At 41.1% G+C, this 14028-nt stretch overlaps 1 protein-coding gene across 11 annotated transcripts in view; it reads left to right on the forward strand.

The window, feature by feature from the left end:
* Positions 1-12876, forward strand: part of LOC118396754 (E3 ubiquitin/ISG15 ligase TRIM25-like) — a 44094-nt gene extending 31218 nt beyond the window's left edge. The window contains exons 1-14 of one of the 11 annotated variants that reach the window (XR_008066432.1): positions 174-287; positions 449-2678; positions 2886-2975; positions 4414-4647; positions 5645-5828; positions 6049-6084; positions 7029-7274; positions 7375-7434; positions 7522-9477; positions 9562-9673; positions 9771-9844; positions 10002-10182; positions 11658-11834; positions 12543-12876. Coding sequence is in view for 6 of the 11 variants with exons in the window: in XM_035791161.2 (XP_035647054.1) it covers positions 2103-2678; positions 2886-2975; positions 4414-4647; positions 5645-5828; positions 6049-6084; positions 7029-7274; positions 7375-7434; positions 7522-8051 (1956 nt within the window). In the remaining 5 variants the exon portion in view is untranslated. Of the gene's footprint in view, positions 1-148; positions 288-448; positions 2679-2885; positions 2976-4413; positions 4648-5644; positions 5829-6048; positions 6085-7028; positions 7275-7374; positions 7435-7521; positions 9478-9561; positions 9674-9770; positions 9845-10001; positions 10183-11657; positions 11835-12542 lie in introns of those variants that run through there. The other 10 variants (XR_008066434.1, XR_008066435.1, XR_008066433.1 and 7 more) reach the window with 10 other exon arrangements.
* Positions 12877-14028: the final 1152 nt, after the last annotated feature.

Genomic DNA, 14028 nt, shown 5'->3' on the forward strand with positions numbered 1-14028 from the left:
TACCATATGGCATTTGCAATACACTTTGGATGAATCAACGCCGAATTGGGTGGTATTGGCCAATGTGTATATGGTTTGTCCGATGCCAATGACATGCCATTCATTTTTGTCCAATACAGGGGGTATTCCCTTACTAAGTAAGTAGTAGCAGAGACTGAAGAGGAAGTGAGATGTTGGTGCCTATGGGAGTGTAAACCAATAGGCCTAGAACTGAACAGGGGCATAGATCTGCTCTGGGGTAAATGAAGAAGAAGAAGAAGAAGAAGCTGCCTTACCTCATGACTTTGGTAAAGATATAATTATTGTTTTAGTGGCATTCAGTTGAAGAGGTTGAGTCTCCATGTAGATGTGGTAGCGTTTCCTTTTGTAACAGAAATTTTCCTAAAACGCTGTAATCTTATCGAAGATTATGTTGATTTAAACTAAAGAGTTGTTTGTCTCTCTATAGTGACATCATGAACCCCACTCCTGAGCCCAAGATCGGAGGTTTGAAAGTGTAAGTAAAACACATTATAATCCCGGAACTACCTGATACATCTGTCACGGGGGATTCTTGCCAGTGGACCTTGGAACCCAACACAGTCAATGAGCACCTATATCTGTCTGAGGGGAACCAGATGGTTACTGGAATTGTGTAGACTTTCTTAGTGTCCAACAAGCTTTCTCTGCCCTTAGCCTTGTTCTGAATACCTCCAAAACAATGGTCATGTGGTTTGGTAAGAAGAATGCCCCTCTCCCCACAGAGGTGTTTACTACCGCTGAGGATTTAGAGCTTGAGGTAGTCACCTCATACAAGTACTTGGGAGTATGGCTAGATGGTACACTGTCCTTCTCTCAGCACATATCAAAGCTGCAGGCTAAAGTTAAATCTAGACTTGGTTTCCTCTATCGTAGTCGTTCCTCTTTCACTCCAGCTGCCAAACTAACCCTGATTCAGATGACCATCCTACCCATGCTAGATTACGGAGACTACATTTATAGATCGACAGGTAAGGGTGCTCTCAAACGGCTAGATGTTGTTAGCCATTCTGATTTGCCACCAATGCTCCTTATAGGACACATCACTGCACTTTGTACTTTTCTGTAAACTGGTCATGTCTGTATACCCGTCGCAAGAACCACTGGTTGATGCTTATTTATAAAACCCTCTTAGGCCTCATTCACCCCTCTCTGAGATATCTACTGCAGCCCTCATCCTCCACATACAACAACCGTTCTGCCAGTCACATTCTGTTAAAGGTCCCTAAAGCACACGCATCCCTGGGTCACTCCTCTTTTCAGTTTGCTGCAGTTAGTGACTGGAACGAGCTGCAACAAACACTCAAACTGGACAGTTTTATCTTAATCTCTTCATTCAAAGACTCAGTCATGGATACTTTTACTGACAGTTGTGGCTGCTTTGCGTGATGTGTTGTTGTCTCTACATTCTTGCCCTTTGTGCTGTTGTCTGTGCCCAATAATGTTTGTACCATGTTTTGTGCTGCTACCATGTTATTTTTATATATTTATTATTTTTATCCCAGCCCCCATCCCCACAGGAGGCCTTTTGGTAGGCCGTCATTGTAAATAAGAATTTGTTCTTAACTGACTTGCCTAGTTAAATAAAGTTTAAATAAATAAATACCTTTAAAAAAAAATATTTTTTACAATAATGTCAGAAGAAGCAGCTTTATTTCATACAGCAAAAGTTGGCATTTCTGGGAAAACTGGGGTGATCTACTCACAGCCAATGGCAGGTCATAATTTTAGGAAACATTCGTCAATTACCCACCTGTCTACATAAAAGTGAAACATTTTAATTGAAAAATAAATTATTATTAAATAGTGGCAATATCATATCAGCCTTTGTTTGACTGTGAAGTATTTATAGTGCTTATGAAGACTTTTTGAAAGTTATTTTTCTTGTGACCAAATAGTCATTAGTCATGAGTGTTCTTTAGTTTTTAAGAAATAAAGGAACTTACTGTAGGTATGCCCTTGAGTCTGCAACAACTGCCTGATCTTTGCGCAACACCACACCTCTTACACAATACAGCGTTTCCTTCCCAGTCACAACCGCTTTACTTCCAGAACTCTGCTACTTGGTCAGTGTGTGTATCAACATGGCAGAGGCCACGGACCTGATCAGTTGTTCGATCTGTCTGGATCTACTGAAGGATCCAGTCGCTATTCCCTGTGGACACAACTACTGTATGGACTGTATTAAAGGCTGCTGGGATCAGGATGATCTAAAAGGTGTGTACAGCTGTCCCCAGTGCAGGCAGACCTTTACCCCAAGACCTGTTCTGAACGGAAACCCTCTACTAACTGAGTTTGTGGAGAATCTGAAGAAGACAGGAATCCAAGCTGTTCCTCCAGCTCTCTGTTTTGGTGGACCTGGAGATGTTGAGTGTGACGTCTGTACTCTGAAAAAATTAAAAGCCGTAAAGTCCTGTCTGGTGTGTTTAGCCTCTTACTGTGAGACTCACCTCCAGCATCACTATGAATCTCCTGCATTTAAAAAACACAAGCTGGTCAGAGCCTCCACACAACTACAGGAGAAGATCTGCTCTCATCATGACAAGCTGCTGGAGGTTTACTGCCGTACGGATCAGCAGTGTATCTGTTATCAGTGTGAGATAGAGAAACACAAAGGCCATGATACCGTTTCTCCAGCAGTAGAAAGGATTGAGAGGCTGGTAAGGGCAACAACTCTAAACATCTCATCCAGGATACAGTATATCTGAAAATGTAATTAATCAGAGAATCATTTAATGTGAGAGTCATTATGTCTGTATGATGTGATGGTACTAATGTGACAAATGTATGCTTTTAGAACGACACATCCAATACAAATTAACACATGATATTTAAGCTTTCATTCTATGACATTTGTTTCTGTACAGAAACAGTTAAATGAGAACCAGGCCAGGCAGAGAATTCAGGAGAGAGAGGTGAAGATACAGGAGGTGAGACAGGCTGTGAAGTCACTCAAGGTGAGTTTGACATGTTTCCACTTAACAGATAGTACTCTATAAAGTGACTTACTATTCCTAAACTGAAGTGCAGTATAACTAGGGGGAACAGGCTGGGGTTCTGGTGAGAGCTGAATAAATAGACTGGTTCATTTTTATGGCTAGGCATCCCGCTAGTGGGACAACTTCCGGTCAAATAAATAATCATAAAAATTATGGATATTCAACATTTAAGTACATACAAGTGTCTTATAGCAGCTGGAAGCTTAAATTCTTGTTAATCTAACTGCATTGTCTGATTTACAGTAGCTATTTCAGCAAAAATATACCATGTGATTGTTTGAGGATGGCACCCCAAATCAAAATATTTTTCCACTGGCACAGGTTTCATACATTCACAAATAACGATGAAATATTCACTTACTTTTTGAAAATCTTCCTCTGATTTGTCATCCAAAGGGTCCCATCTATAACATGTGGTGTCGTTTTGTTAGATAAGATCCTTCTTTATATCCCAAAAAGTCAGTTTAGTTTGCCATCGATTTGAGTAATCCACTCGTTCAACGTGCAGAGAAAGGAATCCTAAAATCTATCCCTAAACTTTGTTTCAACAAGTCAAAATACTTTCTATCTTCTCAGATACCCTAAAATGTAATCAAACTATAATATTTCTTACGGAAAGAAGTATGTTCAATGGGAAACCGATTTTAGCAGGTGTGTCCTGTCTTCATGGCGCGCGTAAACACGAATTACCAAGACTGTGTCCCTGTACTTGTTGTAACTTTAATGTGTTTGAGTTAATCTTTAGATTTATTTGCATATGTAATTGTATTGGGTTGTGTTGAATTACGCTTTTTGACTGCAAGTCCCAGAATGCCTTGCGAGAGGAATGAGTGATAACGCGCCAATTATGTGCAGGTGCTAGTGTTTGTAGCTGACTTTCCGACAGCATCTTACCTGCATTGCTCTGTACCAAAACAATTGTTGTTAAATGTAACGTGAACAAGTATTCTTACTAAAAGAAGCTTTCGTATCAAACCCGACGTCCCGAGTCATTACTTTGAAGTTAGTTAGTCTAAAAGTACTAAAACTGATATTTCGTATTCGTTTTTGAAGTTACAAGCCTGAAACCTTGAACATAGACTGCTGACACCCTGTGGAAGCCATAGGAATTGCAGCCAGGGAGCTAATTTTCAATATGACCTTATACTTGCCATTTTAAGAGGATGGTCTCTCCCAAAAAAATTCTGGTTGGTTTTTCTTAGAATTTTCTCCTAACATATCTATTGTTATATTCTCCTACATTATTTTCACATTTCTACAAACTTCAAAGTGTTTTCTTTCCAATGGTACCACTTATAAGCAACAGGCAGTTTACTTTGGGCTTCAGGAAGAAATTGAGAAAAAAGGGGCCTAGCCCTATTAAAATGTAACCCCTCCTCTCTGTTTGTCCTAACAGTGCTCTGCACAGACAGCAGTTGAGGAAAGTGAGAGGATCTTTACTGAGCTGGTCCACTCTATTGACAAAACGCGCTCTGAGATGACGGAGCTGATCAGAGCCCAGGAGAAGGCTGAAGTGAGTCGGGCTGAAGGACTCCTGAAGCAACTGGAGCAGGATGTCGCTGAGCTGAAGAGGAGAGAGGCTGAGTTGGAGCAACTCTCACACACAGAGGATCACATCCATTTCCTCCAGGTGGCATCATGACTCTCTGTCCATTGCAGCAGGTGTCACTCCTGAAGTGTAGTCAATGTCTTTCTCCGTGATCAAATGTTAATTGGCACGTGCTTCGTAAACAACTAGGTGTAGACTAACAGTAAAATGCTTACTTACTTTCTCAACAATGCAGAATTTAAATGTAAAAAATGTTAATAGAAATAAAAATAGTAACATGAGAAATAAATACATAATGAGCAATGATAGCTTGGCTATATACAGTACAGGGGGTACCAGTACTGAGTCTATGCGCAGGGGTACGAGGAAATTGAGGTAAATATGAACATATAGTTTGGGGTAAAGTGACAAGGCAACAGGATAGATATACAGTGGCAGCTGTATATCAGTGGCAGCTGTATATCACTTATGTGATAAGTGTGTGAGTGGGTGGGTAGAGTGCTTTTAGCAGTATTATGGCTTGGGTGTAGAAGCTGTTCAGGAGCTTTTGGGTCCCAGTAAGTTTGCTATGTGGTAGCAGAGAGAATAGGCTATAACTCGGGTGGCTGGAGTCTGACAATTTTTAAAGCCTTCCTCTGACACTGCCTGGTATAGAGTTCCTGGATGGCAGGAAGTTCGGTCCCAGTGATGTAATGGGCCATACGTACTACTCTCTGTAGCGCCTTGCGGTCGAAAGCCAAGCAGTTGCCATACCAAGTTGTGATGAGCCAGTCGATAGTCTCAGTGGTACAGCTGTAGACCTTTTTGAGGATCTGAGGGCCCATGCAAAATCTTTTCAGCCTCCTGAGGGGGAAGAGATGTTATCGTCCACTCTTCTCGACTGTGTTGGTCTGTTTGAACCGTGATAGGTCCATAGCGATGTGGACACCGAGGAACTTGTAGCTCTCAATCCGTTCCACTACAGCCCTGTTGATGTGAATGGGGGCGTTTGGCCCTCCGTTTCCTGTAGTCCACGATCAGCTCTTTTGCCTTGCCCACATGGATAATATTTGACTTATTTTCTGATCTGTGTCTGTAGAGTTTCCAGTCTGTCTGTGTCCCTCCTGGATCTGAGGCCTTACCCAGCATCACTGTCAACCAAATCTCATTTGAGGATTTAAAGAAATCAATATCTGCACTTAAACAGCGACTGGAGGTTATATTCAAGGAGGAAATGGCCAAGATACCTGGGAAAGGTAGGACTTCACACACAAACAGCAAAGGTACAGCGTTATATCTTGTTGTTTTTTGGAAATGTTTGTACATAAAGATTATGTTGCTTTATCTGGCAAGAGAGTAAATCATATGGTATGATCATGTAATTTGATTTTGAACAGTAAATGTGAGAACAATGTTTTAGCTTGTCAGACTTTCTATATTGCATCTTTAACATGACATGTTTCATGAAATCTCTCTCGTTGGCACTCTTTCATACCACTCTAGTGCTGGTGCCAGCGACCATAAGTACCGAGGAATATGGTAATGTTGCTTTTGGGGCCAACTCAATATTAAATTATATTAGATTTTAGGTTACCTTTATGATAATGATGATTTATCAATTCATATACAGTACCATTCAAATGTTTGGACACCTACTCATTCAAGGGTTTTTCTTTATTTTTTACTAGTAGTGGTTTCTTTGCAGCAATTCGACCTTGAAGGCCTAATTCACGCAGTCTCCTCTTAACAGTTGATGTTGAGATGAGTCTGTTACTTGAACTCTGAAGCATTTATTTGGGCTGCAATCTAAGGTGCAGTTAACTCTAATGAACTTATCCTCTGCATCAGAGGTAACTCTGGGTCTTCCTTTCCTGTGGCGGTCCTCATGAGGGCCAATTCCATCATAGCGCTTGATGGTTTTTGCGATAGCACTTGAAAAACCTTTCAAAGTTCTTGAAATGTTCCACATTGACTGACCTTCATGTCTTAAATTAATGATAGACAGTCATTTCACTTTGCTTATTTGAGCTGTTCTTGCCATAATACGGACTTGGTCTTTTACCAAATAGGGCTATCTTCTGTATACCACCCCTACCGTGTCACAACACTACTGATTGCCTCAAATACATTAAGGAAAGAAATTCCACAAATGAACTTTAAACAAGGCACACCTGTTAATTGAAATGCATTCCAGGTGACTACATCATGAAGCTGGTTGAGAGAGTGTGCAAAACTGTCACTAAGGTGGCTACTTTGAAGAATCTGAAATATTAAATATATGTTTAACACTTATTTGGTTGCTACATGATTCCATGTGTTATTTCATAGTTTTGATATCTTCTCTATTATTCTAGAATGTAGAAAATCATAAAAATAATGACATTTTTGACTGGTACTATAAAAATCTAGAGGCAGATTGAAAGATGGTGATATTATTGTCATGATAACTTTACCTCGCTCTCTCTCTCTCTCTCCAACTGAAGGTGTCCAGTTTGTGGATGAGCAAAGGTCTGAGCTCATTCAGAGGGTAACCATGGTGATGCCTATAGCAGATGAACTGCTTCAGAGATGCATGCTTCATAAAGAAATGTATAATACTATCCGTAATGCCAGGCCCAGCCAGGAACAGATGAGACTGCTGTATGAGGCCCTACACTCAGGAGGCTCTAAGGTGAAAGCAGCCTTTTATGAGATTCTACGGGAAAAACAACACTATCTAGTCAATCTGGGTAAGTGCACAAACGTTTTAACATAACTGTTGTTGAGTGTGCCCAGGGCCATGATGATCAGAGTGGATCAGCTATATTTGATTATCTCTGTTATCCATAGCAACAAATCTTCATGATGTTCCACTCCCCAAACCCAGGATCAGAGAAGAGTTCTTGAAATGTGAGTTTGAAACGCACAATTCCATATACCCATGCATGCACACACTATTACGTCTGCATTTTCAACTTTGTTTTGATATTTTCTCAGATTCCTTACCGCTCACATTGGATCCTAACTCAGCTCAAGAGTGCCTGTGTCTGTCTGAGGGAAACAGGAAGGTGACAAATAATGGAAAGGCCCAGCCCTACCTTCACCATTCAGACAGATTTACCTACTTCGTCCAGGTGCTGTGTAGACAGGGTCTGTCCAGAGCCAGCTACTGGGAGGTAGAGTGGAGTGGGGATTCTGTTAATGTAGCCGTCTCATATAAAGGAATCATCAGGAAAGGAGACCAATGGAATGGCGTCGCTGCATTTGGAAGGAATGATCTGTCGCTGAGTTTATACTGCTCAACCTCTAGCTGTACTTTCATGCACAATTGCTCTACAACTGTTATCACTGTCCCCTGCTCCTCCAGAGTTGGCGTGTACCTGGACCACACGGCAGGAACTCTGTCCTTCTACAACGTTTCTGACACAATGACTCTCCTCCACAGAGTCCAGACCACATTCACTGAACCTCTTTATCCTGGGTTTACAGTTGGTCATGGATCATCTGTGAAGATACTGACAAAATGATAGAAGTAAAGCAGCTTTCATATTAAACTCAGTATGGGTTTAATCCATAACATTGTTATTTCTCTTTTTTTTATAATCTTGAGAAGTTCAGAAAGATATGCTGAATGTCTCTGCTGATGGAGTGCTGCTGTTTTCCCCAGCTCTGACATAACAGATTGTTTATGTCCTGACTGCAAATCTGATGAACCAGGGTTTGTTGTATAAACACATGCAAGCTGGCCTCTATGTGGGTTGAGGAAAATAGTAAGCCATGAGAAACTCAAACAAGGCCTAGTTCCAGTTTGGCAGTTAGCTCCTACCCCTTCAGTGTGCACAAGTTTGACAGGACTGGAAGGATGTAAGCAATATGGAGGCTGCTTCACTTGGCCTATTATAAAAGCACATGGAGTCATCACCTATCCCATTCTTTTAGATCTGCAACACCAACATGTAGGGAAAGGGGACCACAATGGAATCAGGCTTATACATACAGTAGGTTACAGGATTCTGTCAACGCAAAATCAAATAAAATGTTATTTGTCACATCTGCTGAATACAATTTGTAGACCTTACTGTGAAATTCTTACTTACAAGCCCTCAACCAAAAATGCAGTTTTAAGAAATAAGAGTAACAAATAATTAAGAGCAGCAGTAAAATAACAATAGTACAGGTGGCACCGGTTAATCGAGATAGTTGAGGTTATATATACATGAAGGTAGTTATTAAAGTGACTTATGCATCGATAAGAGACTTCCTTAGATAAAAAGGGACCATTCAAACAGCCAACATAGTTTAGAAAAAGGGGAAGAGAAACACTTTTTTTGTCAACTAAGTAGTTACAACATTACAGAAAAGCAGAAGTGAAGAATTTGGACAAAGAATGAGAGAAGCTAGCATTCTAGTTTTTACACCCCATTGGGGCAAGGGAACTTACAGTTGGAACTATTTAACACCACAGTTTAATTTTTACTAGTCCAACGCTCTAACCACTAGGCTACGCTGCCGCCCCATCTTTGTGATATGACTTTCTTTAAGCACGTACTGATGAAACTGTCACGTAATATTTTTTCTTAGTCTACAGACGCTCTACATTTATTCACTCTGTAATAGGGTTGGATCCTATATGCTACTTTTATTAGTGTCCTGTAAATGGTTCAGCGCTTATAATTTAGGCTGTGTGGAATGGGGCATGAAGGAAATTACCTCTACTTATAAATTCCTACTAGGTTATAGTGATAAGGAAAACAGCATACACATTTAGCTTGTGCATTCATTTGCCTATAACTACTCATATTTTAATTATTTTTTACATAAAAAAGAGAATACTTCAAAATGAGAAGATCCTGCCATGGAAAAGATGACTGCGTGGACATAAAGTGGAAAGGAGGGGAAATAACTCACACCATGCAGCAGGACACCTTCAGCTGTGGGGTCTTTGTAATGCAGGTTTGATAGTTGTATTTTCAATAATGAATGGTTAGCTATTATGTGACAATTAGGTCAAAAACTACATTTTATTTTTTGGTGTAGATGGCCAAGGAAGTTGCTTCCCCAACATCCCCTCCCAAATTGATATGGAACCTTCAAAAACGCATGGCGAAACTGCAAAAGGAAATGGTTGAGGATGTACTACAAATGTCTGGTATGAAATGACATTAAATTCAAAGTAAATGTAAATTCTTTATTTTTATGTAGTTGTGTGGGACAGCCATATGTTCAGTTCATGGTTATGATTTCAGACTTCAACAAAGCCAACAACTGCTTCATGTGTGCCACTGATAAAGAACCAGGATGTGGCTCAAATACTGACTGGGTTAGTAATTTTATTTAACATGTGTATAATATTTTGACAAACAGTGATGACATGCAAGACAATTTATGATATAACACAATGGATGGCTAAAACGTGTTACGCTTTGTTTAGATTGAATGTTTTGCATACCAACGGTGGTTCCATGTGCTGTGCCTAGGAATGAAGACAAAACAGTTCAACAGAGTAAAGAACACAAACTGGAAGGGCAGTCTTTGTTGTTGAAAACGTATGCTATACCCCATCCACACTGAAGAGGCTCTGACATGTACATCAACCAGGGTTAATGTATGCTGTACCCCATCCACCCTGAAGAGGCTCTGACATGTACATCAACCAGGGTTAATGTATGCTATACCCCATCCACCCTGAAGAGGCTCTGACATGTACATCAACCAGGGTTAATGTATGCTGTACCCCATCCACACTGAAGAGGCTCTGACATGTACATCAACCAGGGTTAATGTATGCTATACCCCATCCACACTGAAGAGGCTCTGACATGTACATCAACCAGGGTTAATGTATGCTCTACCCCATCCACATTGAAGAGGCTCTGACATGTACATCAACCAGGGTTAATGTATGCTATACCCCATCCACACTGAAGAGGCTCTGACATGTACATCAACCAGGGTTAATGTATGCTATACCCCATCCACACTGAAGAGGCTCTGATATGTACATCAACCAGGGTTAATGTATGCTATACCCCATCCACACTGAAGAGGCTCTGACATGTACATCAACCAGGGTTAATGTATGCTCTACCCCATCCACACTGAAGAGGCTCTGACATGTACATCAACCAGGGTTAATGTATGCTATACCCCATCCACACTGAAGAGGCTCTGACATGTACATCAACCAGGGTTAATGTATGCTATACCCCATCCACCCTGAAGAGGCTCTGACATGTACATCAACCAGGGTTAATGTATGCTATACCCCATCCACACTGAAGAGGCTCTGATATGTACATCAACCAGGGTTAATGTATGCTCTACCCCATCCACACTGAAGAGGCTCTGAAATTTACATCAACCAGGGTTAATGTATGCTGTACCCCATCCACCCTGAAGAGGCTCTGACATGTACATCAACCAGGGTTAATGTATGCTATACCCCATCCACACTGAAGAGGCTCTGACATGTACATCAACCAGGGTTAATGTATGCTCTACCCCATCCACACTGAAGAGGCTCTGACATGTACATCAACCAGGGTTAATGTATGCTCTACCCCATCCACACTGAAGAGGCTCTGATATGTACATCAACCAGGGTTAATGTATGCTCTACCCCATCCACACTGAAGAGGCTCTGAAATTTACATCAACCAGGGTTAATGTATGCTCTACCCCATCCACACTGAAGAGGCTCTGAAATTTACATCAACCAGGGTTAATGTATGCTGTACCCCATCCACCCTGAAGAGGCTCTGACATGTACATCAACCAGGGTTAATGTATGCTATACCCCATCCACACTGAAGAGGCTCTGACATGTACATCAACCAGGGTTAATGTATGCTATACCACATCCACACTGAAGAGGCTCTGATATGTACATCAACCAGGGTTAATGTATGCTATACCCCATCCACACTGAAGAGGCTCTGACATGTACATCAACCAGGGTTAATGTATGCTATACCCCATCCACACTGAAGAGGCTCTGACATGTACATCAACCAGGGTTAATGTATGCTCTACCCCATCCACACTGAAGAGGCTCTGATATGTACATCAACCAGGGTTAATGTATGCTCTACCCCATCCACACTGAAGAGGCTCTGACATGTACATCAACCAAGGTTAATGTATGCTATACCCCATCCACACTGAAGAGGCTCTGACATGTACATCAACCAGGGTTAATGTATGCTATACCCCATCCACCCTGAAGAGGCTCTGACATGTACATCAACCAGGGTTAATGTATGCTATACCCCATCCACACTGAAGAGGCTCTGACATGTACATCAACCAGGGTTAATGTATGCTATACCCCATCCACACTGAAGAGGCTCTGACATGTACATCAACCAAGGTTAATGTATGCTATACCCCATCCACACTGAAGAGGCTCTGACATGTACATCAACCAGGGTTAATGTATGCTATACCCCATCCACACTGAAGAGGCTCTGACATGTACATCAACCAGGGTTAATGTATGCTATACCCCATCCACACTGAAGAGGCTCTGACATGTACATCAACCAGGGTTAATGTATGCTATACCCCATCCACACTGAAGAGGCTCTGACATGTACATCAACCAGGGTTAATGTATGCTATACCCCATCCACACTGAAGAGGCTCTGACATGTACATCAACCAGGGTTAATGTATGCTATACCCCATCCACACTGAAGAGGCTCTGACATGTACATCAACCAGGGTTAATGTATGCTATACCCCATCCACACTGAAGAGGCTCTGACATGTACATCAACCAGGGTTAATGTATGCTATACCCCATCCACACTGAAGAGGCTCTGACATGTACATCAACCAGGGTTAATGTATGCTATACCCCATCCACCCTGAAGAGGCTCTGACATGTACATCAACCAGGGTTAATGTATGCTATACCCCATCCACACTGAAGAGGCTCTGACATGTACATCAACCAGGGTTAATGTATGCTATACCCCATCCACACTGAAGAGGCTCTGACATGTACATCAACCAAGGTTAATGTATGCTATACCCCATCCACACTGAAGAGGCTCTGACATGTACATCAACCAGGGTTAATGTATGCTATACCCCATCCACACTGAAGAGGCTCTGACATGTACATCAACCAGGGTTAATGTATGCTGTACCCCATCCACACTGAAGAGGCTCTGACATGTACATCAACCAGGGTTAATGTATGCTGTACCCCATCCACCCTGAAGAGGCTCTGACATGTACATCAACCAGGGATCAAGAGAAAGTTAACACTGTATAATGTTTCATACTTAATTGAAGATAAGTGTCTGACATGTTGGAAAAGATTAAAGGTCTACAATTTCTGTTTAATTTTGTCAATATTACATTTGTATTCATTGATTTACTGGCCACCATTACTGTGTTTACATAGTCAGTATATGTATTGACCAGCAAACCCACTGCAGCCTACCTCACCAGCTCACTCTCCATCCCTGCTTTTGATAATTAATAGCATGACTCTCGTACTTTGCCCTTTTCCTTTATGGTTGATATTAACGACGAAAGGAGATATTATCAGTCTCTCTCCTATTGTGTACCACTGTTAAATACTGTGTGGAAAATAAAAAAAGAACTACCAATTATTGTAGATAAATACTAAAGAAAAGGGTAAACACAACACTGGACTAAACCCCTTAATTGTCAAACTAATATTAATGTACAACAATATAGAACATACATGACTAGAGGCTATGCAATATGGGTGTATATCCACTGCATGCTTCTTAGGTGTGTAATTGACTTGACCAAGGAGCTATTGCAAATTTGAAAATATGAAAAATGTACATTACACTGTGTGATCTTACAGTACACAAACAAGAATGTGCCATATAGAAGGGTAGTCAGCGGACATTAGGTCACATGACCAAGGACCTATTGAAATTCTACATTTTGAAAAATTAAAGTAAAACAATGTGAGATGAAAATGGACAAAATAAAGGGTGTGCAATGTGTGTCTATGCCATCGGGTTAGCTACAACCAGTTTTTAAAGTGTTAGGAGTAATGGTTAAAGAGCTATTGAAATGTGAAACATTTGATTTGTTATTATGTTGACGGTCCCTAACTGCTGTTGGTGGACGTAAGGAAAACTAAAAAACTAATATACAAGGAAAATCTCAAAGCTGCTAATGAGAACCGTGACAACCTTTTACCTAGCCAGTGGGGATTCCGGTGTGGTGCCCCCACCCAGGCAGCGGCAGTGCTGGCAAAACTAGCTGCAGTAACCCATGGGGAGGGGGTCACACTCGGACATTCAGAGAGGGGGTATATTATGTATATTAAAACTGACGTTTTCAGACATAAACAGGTACAGCAGATCGCCTTATTGTATGGGACACTCTTAAATGTGCCTTTAGAGGCCATGCAATTCAGTTCTCATCGATAAAACAGAAGCAATTTAGATCAAAAGAGTCCATATTAACAAAGTAAATTGAAGGTCTAACAGTACAGTTAGATAGCAATAA

Source organism: Oncorhynchus keta, chromosome 17, assembly GCF_023373465.1.
Source record: "Oncorhynchus keta strain PuntledgeMale-10-30-2019 chromosome 17, Oket_V2, whole genome shotgun sequence".
Taxonomy (NCBI): Eukaryota; Metazoa; Chordata; class Actinopteri; order Salmoniformes; family Salmonidae; genus Oncorhynchus; species Oncorhynchus keta.